The sequence below is a fragment of the Lipotes vexillifer genome, unplaced genomic scaffold, assembly GCF_000442215.2.
Source record: "Lipotes vexillifer unplaced genomic scaffold, Lipotes_vexillifer_v1.1 scaffold100, whole genome shotgun sequence".
NCBI lineage: Eukaryota > Metazoa > Chordata > Mammalia > Artiodactyla > Lipotidae > Lipotes > Lipotes vexillifer.
Window position 1 is genome coordinate 1,695,659 of NW_006774075.1, and position 9,042 is coordinate 1,704,700.

The window sequence follows — 9,042 nt, forward strand, 5'->3', positions numbered from 1 at the left end:
ATCCCACCCCTCCAGGTGGTCACAAAGCACCGAGCTGATCTCCCTGTGCTAGGTGGCTGCTTCCCACTGGCTATCTAAACAGGCTTCTTGACAGAGTCCAGCTGCTGTAAAGCAGAGGAGTGGGGAGGCAGGGAGAGGGGTGAGGAAGGCAACCGGTGAGGAGAAACTGACTGTTCTCGGATCTGCTAATGCCAGGCCAAGAGGACCTCAGCGTCCTCCGGGTTAGAGGAAAAAGAAATCTGGAGCGAGGAAGGAGGATGTTTCTGGATGTTGCCTGGCATGGGTGGTGAGGAAAAGCCACCTGCTTAGGGGAGGCACAAAGGGAGGGCCCGGCTGCCTCAGGCGCACAGCTGGGACCCCTTCTCGGAGGGCGCCAAGGCATTAGAACACACCGGAGCCTTCTCGGGGGGGCCGCAGTCTTCCCAGACCCAGACCCAGGAAGGAGGCACCGGCCCGGAGGCTTGCTTTGTCCCCTGTCTCTGATAACTATGTTCTCCCCTCTGGACCAAGAGGGCCCTCCAAAAACCACTTGGTCATCCACAGCTCAAACTGAGTGAGAGACTGAGCCAGAAGGGTGAGCCTTATGCGGGCGGGCCTTGAGGGCTAGAGTGAGAAGCTTAATAAGACCCAAGGAGTCAGGGTTTACCTGGGATTTAAGAAGAATTCTCTTTCTAAGAGAAAAACATCTCCTTCAAGTGTTCATTATGACCCAAGCATTCTTGGAAAAGAAAGCTCTGTGGACACATCCAAAACAATCTGTCTTTGCTGTATGTTTTTAAGGAAGTAACTTCCAGTCGGCAGAGCCCTCCTGAGGGCCACGACCGGTTCAGAAGGAGAGGGGTGGTGGGTGATGATGGAGACCTTGAAGCCAAGGTCTGGCCTCAGGGATGCTCCTCCATTCCCACCCCCACTCCCTGGGGCTTCAGCATAGTAACCAGGCCACATCAGAGGGGGTTCCTTTGATGTCACTTTCTGGACTTCTCCTACTTGTCACTCCTCCTTGGAGCCTTTCTTGGCCGCCTCCTCCTCCCAGGGCTGCAATAGCATCTTTCAGCTGATGGTCCTGAAATCCCTATCAGCAGTCTCTCTCTGACAGCTAAGAGCTGCCATTTACTGGGAATTTTCTATGTAGCAGGCTCTGGGCTAAGTGCCTTGATGAGAGCTGTTCAGTGTGGTGCCTAAACCTTGGGCTTGGAGCAGACCGCACCTTTTCAAATCCTGCCTCAGCTACTATTGTATGTGTAACCACAGGCAAGACACCTGCCTTTCTGTGCCTCAGTTTCCTACACTTTAGAATGGGCATAACAATGCACCCACCCCAGAGGGTTTTTGTGAGGCTTAAATGAATTAACACATGCTAAGTGCTTTTAACAGTGCCTTCAAGTGTGGTCAGTAAATGCTGGCAATTCTAATTGTGTCTTTTAAGCCTCACAGCAAGACTCCAAGGTAAGTATTATTATCTCTATTTGCGGATAAGAAAACTGAGGCTCAGAGAGGAGGGGGATCCCCACTAGAGTTTGCAGTCCAGCATTTTCTCTGCTACTCTGCAACCAAAATAACAATTATGCTAACTCTTAAAGAGTAAGTAAAGTGGCAGAGTCAGGCTTCAGGCCCAGTGAGTTCCGGAATCCATTCTTTTAGTCACCACACTCGACTGCCTTCCTGTAATGGTTACGGAAAGAATAAACACTCAACCCCAGAATTTAATTTTAAAATGGCACCTGCTTGGGGGTTGGAGAAGGCCTTTGAGAGTGCAGTTGACCCTCAAACCAGCTCTTTGGAGGCAACATTGATCCCTGTGGGCAGACTGAAAAATGTGAAAATAGCCTGGCATCTCATATCGCTTTTACACCTCCTGGTGGCCCTTGGTGGTCTTACCAGCCTTGTTTTACAGCTAAGAGAGAGTCAGTAACTTCCCCCATGATATTGCGGTTATGCAGTATGGTATATGTGTCTCACCGTAAAATTCCTGGTTGGGTCCCAGAATCTCTGATGAAGCTTTAAACAAAACAAAGCAATTCATGCCCACTGAATCAGAATCCCTTAGGGTGGTGCCTGGGTGTCTGAATTTTAAGAACCAGAATCTGATGTGCAGCCAACACTGAGAACCCCTCCCAGTTACACTGCCTCTTACAAAGGCCAGAAGCCCCATTTACAACCATCTGCTGAACATCCCACCTGGGATCTCGCATCTCAGCAGGCTCGGGTTGAACTTGCCCTTTCTCCCTTCTTCTCGGGGCCTGGTACCACCATCCATCACCCAGTCTCCCCTGCTGGGAACTCAGTCATCCTCAACTCCTCTTCCCCACTGCCAGTGGTACCCAAAATGTCTCCTGTATCCATGCTGCCTCCACCTTGGTAAAAGCTTTCACCATTTCTGGTCTGGATCGCTGCTACTGCCTCCTAACTCATCGCCCTCTGACTACCTCTATTTCTCCGCTGTGTCTCCATTTCTTCTTGTCCTGCTTCCCTGTCCTCTCCATTCCCCAAATCCAGCCCACGTGCTTTCTCCTGCCAGACGTAATGAACTAAAAACTGTCTCAACACTCACTTTTCTGCTTAAAAACTTCCACCAGCACTAGCCTCCTGGCTGATAACCGCACACCTTAGTACAGAAAAGCCAGCCCTTCCACCCCTGGCTCAGCGTTCCCTCTTCAGCCTCGACTCCTCTCTGGTGGCACAGGCCACGTTCCAGCCACACTGAATTACCCCATCCCCAAAACGAACTGTGTCCCTTCACAGCCTGTGAACACATCATGTGCCTCCTGCCTGAAATGGACTTCTGACCTGGCTTGGCTGAAAAACTCCTCCTTGTCTTGTGGGACCCTTAAAAGTCACCTCCTCTGGGAAGCCCTCCTGGAGTCTCCCGGGGAGATGGGCACTCCTTACTCTGTCCTTCCCCAGAACAAGGCTCCATCCTCAGTTACAGGATGGCATTGGAATGATCTGATGACACATCTGTCTGTCAGTGAACTCCTCATTCAACCTTCACATATTAAACATGTCCTACTGCCAGGTGCAGGCCCAGATGCTACGGATACTGATGAATAAAACTGAGTTTCTAGCTTTAGTCTACTGAGCATGGCAGAGAAGAAGGGATAGGGCACTTTCAGAGAGAAGGCACAGCAAGTGCAAGAAGTGTGGCAGCAAGCCTTATGCTGCCTGTGTAAGAGAGGATGCAGAAAGGGAGCAGCAGAAGATGAGGGGCAGAAATAAGGAGAGGGAGGACATCTGAAGGGGCCATGAGAGCCTCGCTCGTGTATCCTGAGACAACCCCCCCACCCCGGGCCAATTGTCCTGGACTCCCCACACTATGGAGATGGGACTTGGGAGGACCGTGATCAGATTTGTGGCTCAGAAAGATCCTCCTGAGTTTCTTGAGATTATGTCCCATCCATCTTTACAACCACAGCACCTAACACAGTTCCTGGAACGCAGCAGGCCCCGAAGAGACAGGGGCCGAAAGAACAAAAAGCACCTAGGCAAGGAAGCGCCTTGGCGGGAAACGTTTGGATTCAAGGACACCGGGGTCCCTGGGATTCCAGGTTTCCAGTGACTAAGTCTAGCTCTGCCCCCACCCCCTGGGGGTGCCCGCAGGTGCCCGACTCCGGCCATGCTGGCGCTGCTCTGTGCCTACCTGCTCCTGACATCCCGCACCTCGGAAGTCTCCGCCGACCCGGACCTGGAGCAGCCCGGCTCCCGCATGCAGGAGCAGATCCGCGACATGCACGCCAAAGTGACGGAGATCTGGCGGGAGCTGACGCAGCGGTGGGCGGCGGGCGGAGGCCAGGACGCCGCGCTCCACGCCACCTGCCAGGTGCTGCCGTCGGCCACGCTGGACGCGGCGCAGCCCCAGGTGAGCGGTGTCGTGCTCTTCCGGCAGCTCCGGCCCGGCGCCTTGCTCGAGGCCTTCTTCCACCTGGAGGGGTTCCCGGCCGAGCCCAACGGCACCAACCGCGCCATCCACGTGCACCAGTTCGGGGACCTGAGCCAGGGCTGCGACTCCACCGGCGCGCACTACAATCCGCTGGCCGTGCCGCACCCGCAGCACCCGGGCGACTTCGGCAACTTCGTGGTGCGCGACGGCCAAATCTGGAAGTACCGCTCCGGCCTGGTCGCCTCGCTCTTCGGCCCGCACTCGATCGCGGGCCGCGCCGTGGTGATCCACGAGGGCGAGGACGACCTGGGCCGCGGTGGCAACCAGGCCAGCCTGGAGAACGGCAACGCGGGCCGCCGGCTCGCCTGCTGCGTGGTGGGCCTGTGCGGGCCGGGGCCCTGGGCGCGCCAGGCACAGGAGCACGCGGAGCGCAAGAAGCGGCGGCGAGAGAGCGAGTGCAAGGCCAGCTGAGCCCCCCGCCCGGGCGCCCCGAGAGCTCCCTCCACGCCCCAGACCCATTCCATGTGCCCTGGGAGCCCCTCCACGCCCTGACACCCCTACAAGTGCCTGAGATCCCCTCCGAGTACCCCAAGACCCCTCTACGCCTGACACCTCTCCAAACTCCCGAGATTCCCTCCATGTGGCCCAGGGCCCCCTCTACGTGGATCTGTCTGTGCTGTGACACCTCTTCCAAGCACCCTGACACCCCTCCGTGTGACCCAGGACCCCTTCTACATAGCCCAGGATCCCTCCATGCCTTGACACCACTCCAAGAACCCTGGGACACCTCTACACCCTGACTCCTCTCCAAGTGCCCAAGATCCCCTCCGTGTGACCCAAGTCCCCACCCTCTCATCTTGATTTTTCTCCTTTTGCTCCCAGAGACACTCCCTACTCTGAGGTACCACTTTTGCCATGGCTAGGATCTCCCCGAAAATCCCCCTCACCCTGAGGTCTCAAACCATGTATACTGAGACAGCCCCTTTCATCCAGAGGGCACCCTGAGCTCTGAGGACCCCCAGAGATACTGAAATATCCCCATTTACCCTGAGGGTCTTCCAGACTCCCCCCTTTCCACCCTGGCAATGCTGCCCTCACCCTGTGAGCCCTGAGATTCCCTCAATGCCCTAAGAACCTACCTACTCCCACCTCCTTTAGGTTCCTCCTAGGCAGTCTGAGACCCCTCCTGAGGTTGCCTCTCCCCCTCCCCCTCCCCAGCATGTGCAGTGCAGCCTGGCGCCCCTGCCCGGTGTCTCCAGCTATTCCCCCAACCCCACACCCCAGAGAGCTGCTCCTTTGGGGGCTGTTTGGCAGTCTTCGTGTTGCACATTAAAAACTTAGCAATTCAGTACTGCATGGGGGCCTTGGTTACTTTTTTGGTTTATTTGAGGCTTCTCTCCCCACTCAGCTATTTTTTGGGGAATGGCAAAGATGTTTCCCAAACCTCTTAGGACTTCTCCTTCTGCCCAGCTCTGTTGGCTGCAAGGCTCAGTCACTGATCATCATGCCTTTGGGGTGTGGCCCGCAAGAGAGAGGAAACCAGGATCACTTAGGGAAATGCGGAAAAAAATACAGCTTCCTGGGCCACATGCCAGAGCTGTAGAATCCAAAGGGAGAGGAGAAAATCTATTTGCAACAAGCTTCCCAGTGATTCTGTTGCTGGAGCCACTGGCCTGGCATGAGCGGTACACCAACTCACTGGGCCCAGTGGCCTCTCACATCTGCCTCTGTGGGAAGCCTGAGGTCCATTTCCCAGATGGCGGAGACAGGGCCAGTGAGGCAGTGTCCCTGGGCAAGTTATAGGGAGGTCGGTGTTGGTATCTAAAGTTGCCAGCCTCCTCCACAACCAGGACAATGCTCTTCTTGACTTCTTGATACAAAAGCAGTTGGAAGCAGTGGGATCCAAAGGCAGGTTGGTCTTAATTAAGGCTTGATGGAGGTTCTGCCCCTCTTTGTGAAAATTATAATCTATACACAGACTAGATCAGTCTTGTGTATTCACTTTCATTTACTGTAGTATCCATCCTGGGGTAGACCCACTTCCTAGCTGTGGCTTTCCCACCCTGGTTCCTCAGAGGCAGCTTCTGTTTCTCCCAGACTCTTAAGGCAGTGAGTCAAACTGAACCTTAGCCAGAAAGCCATCCCCAGTGGTTATTTTTACCTCTTACTAGGACTACCTTGTTATTTAAAACCCTTTCCTTGAGCCCAAGCGACAAGTGGGAAGAAAGGCTATTGCCTGGTGAATTTGCTCCACCAACTGGTTCTCACTGGTTTTGAAACGGACCAGGACTCTGCGAGGCCTTCCCAGGGACAGACCCTTTGTGTCTCCCCCCGCCACCACACACACACACACACACACACACACACACACACACACACACACACACACGAGTTTGTATAAAAGCTCTAGCCTCCTAGGCCTTCCCCAGGTTCCAGAGAGCAAATTTAATCAGAGAAGTGAGAAAATGCAGAAACAAAGGGAAAACAGTCAAGCAAGACAATAACAGTCTAGTTATAAAACAAAGTCAAGGACCTTTAGTTCCTCCTCAAGTGCCATAGAGAATATCCTGAGCCATATCCTTGAGCTGTTTTGCAGATACTAAAACCCTCACCAGATGGAAGAGGTTAACAGCATGCTGACCGCTAGCACGTAGACCCCAGACCGGTTGGAACCAGAAGGTTGATGACTGAGATTCCTGAAACATCACCCTTTCCTCATCACCAACCAACCAGAAGGGTATCCACGAGCTGATCGTGCACCCTGTGACCCTCTCCCTCACCTTGCCTTTAACCCTTCCCTGAAAGCTATCAGGGCCTTTGGGTCTTCTGAGCATGAACTGCCCGTTCTCCTTGCTTGGTCCCACGTTGGGTGCCTTGCAGAAAACACTGTACTTTCCCTCACCACGAGGCAGTGTCAGTAGATTGGCTTTACCGCATGTCAGGCGAGCGGTACCAAGTTTGGTTCAGTAATGGTTTGAAATATTAACTTGAAATGTATGGGTCAGCACTGAAAAGGGAATCAGCAAACTGAGTCTTTAAATATCCTGATTTCACATAGAGGCATTTGCCTACCCCTGCAATTAAAAGTTGTGAAAACAAGGCAGCAATTACATAGGAACACACGATGGATAGGAATAAAAAGCCAACGCCCCATCTTCGACTCTGCCGCCCAGATTATAGGTTAATTCAGGATCATCAAGGGAAGTTTGCACTTAGTTTTCAGAAGGAGGCTGGTGCTTCTCATCGCTTGTCTTCCGTCTTGGTCTGTTCAGGCTGCTGTCACAAAATACCGGAGACTGGGTAGCTTATAAACAATAGAAATTTATCTCACAGCTCTGGAGACTGGGAGTCCAAGATCAGGACACCAGCATCGTCAGTGAGAGCCCTCTTTGGGACTCATAGCCCGTACCTTTTTGCAGTGTTATCACGTGGTAGAAGGGATGAGGGATCTCTTTCAAGCCTTTTTTAAGGCAGCAATCTCATTCATGAGGGCTCCCCCTTCATGACTTTGGGACCCACTACCAAAGGTCTCACCTTCTAATACCATCATATTTGGGGGTTAGGATTTCAACATATGAATTTTGGGGGGAACACAAACATTCAGACCACAGCACCTTCTGTTTTTAGTTTCTCTCTTCACTACCCTTGACCCCCCGCCCCCCGAGTCTGAAGAAATACCCTCGCAGATCTGCTTCATTTCTGTCGTGTCCATTCATGGGAATGGGGTTGATAAACTATTCCGTGGGGCTCCAGAGCCAAGAAACGAAGAGAGGGAATAATAGAGGGGCAAGTTACAGTTCACTGTAAGGGCCAGGAATGTGTATAGCACAGGGGCTGAAAGTTTAGGCTGAGGTAGAAAGGCCTGTTTGGAACCTCAGCTCAGCCACACTTATAAGCTGTGTGACCTGAGCAAGTCACTTCACCTCTCTGGGCCTGAGCTCTCTCATCTGTAAAATAAGACTATCGCATTGGACTGTTGTGAAGATTAAATCAAGAGTTACTCATGAGAGGTGTATAGCGTAGTGTGAAGGCCTAAGGATCTAATGAATGGCTGAGGTCAAAAATAGCTACCTAGTCATGGACTGGATGACCTTGAAAGGTAGTGAGTGTCGTGTCACTAGAAAGATTCAAGTAAAGGCAAGGCTGCTACCTCTTCGGTTTGGAAGAAGGATTTCCGCACCATTAAGAGGCCGGCTGAGATGAGTTCTGTGATCCCAACTCTTGCGGGGAGGGGCCAAGATGAAGGAAAGACTGGTGCCCATAAGGGCAGGCATCTGGCCCCCCAACAGAACCGGATGTGTGCCACCAGACCCGCCCACAGGACCCCATTTGGTCCCTGGAGGCTATTTTTACTCCTCTCCTCTTACAGATCTATTTTGTTAATCTTATATTTGCTGTTTTGACTTCCCAGCCAGCTTGCTAATCAGTTTGCCTATTTGACTCACAGGGTTTGCGTTTGTCACTGAGACTTAAACACACACTTGTTTTGATTTCTTTTTGTAAAATTAGAAGCGTTTGATGTAATGACTCTACCTAGACGCAGCTGGTAAAGTGAGAATAATGCTCCAGTTTGCACAGTTTAAACACAATGTCGACAATAATTAGAAACGCTATCTTTAGATGTTTAGGATAAGCTTTTTCTCCGAATTGCAGTGAATTTTTCTTCCAAGTGGGGCTTTTCAGTGCGTGTATATACAGAAATACTAAAAACGTAAGAAAATAGAGCAAATCAGTGAGTGCTTTGGTCAACTTGAAAGATGGCAGGAAATTAACTAACTGATTTTAGATCTGGCGTTTTTGACTGAATGCATAAAATCTTTACATTCTCCATATTTTTCACGACTAGCATATGATCTAAAAATTTTAGGGACGGATTGCAAGTGATAAGTTGCTACAATATGCTAAAAGCTATGCTCAGCCTAGCCTTGGCCTTCGGCGAGGGTGGGAGGAGGATAATGTACATAATACCGATGATTAATCACCTACATCAGGATAATTACATTTTAATTTCAGGTAACAAAAAAGATACAGTTATGATACGTGATGACCATAGATCCACTAAATCAAGGTCTACAACTGAATAGAAGTTACTTTGTTTAAATCAAATTACAAAACAGCAGCTGATCTGCTTTTTTTTTTTTTTTTTTTTTTTTTTTTTTTTTTTT

At 51.4% G+C, this 9,042-nt stretch overlaps 1 protein-coding gene across 1 annotated transcript; it reads left to right on the forward strand.

Moving 5' to 3' along the window:
- Positions 1 to 3,613: 3,613 nt before the first annotated feature.
- On the forward strand, positions 3,614 to 4,348 carry SOD3 (superoxide dismutase 3). Its single transcript, XM_007448798.1, has one exon. It carries the CDS (start codon positions 3,614 to 3,616, stop codon positions 4,346 to 4,348), a length of 735 nt encoding a protein of 244 aa, XP_007448860.1.
- Positions 4,349 to 9,042: the final 4,694 nt, after the last annotated feature.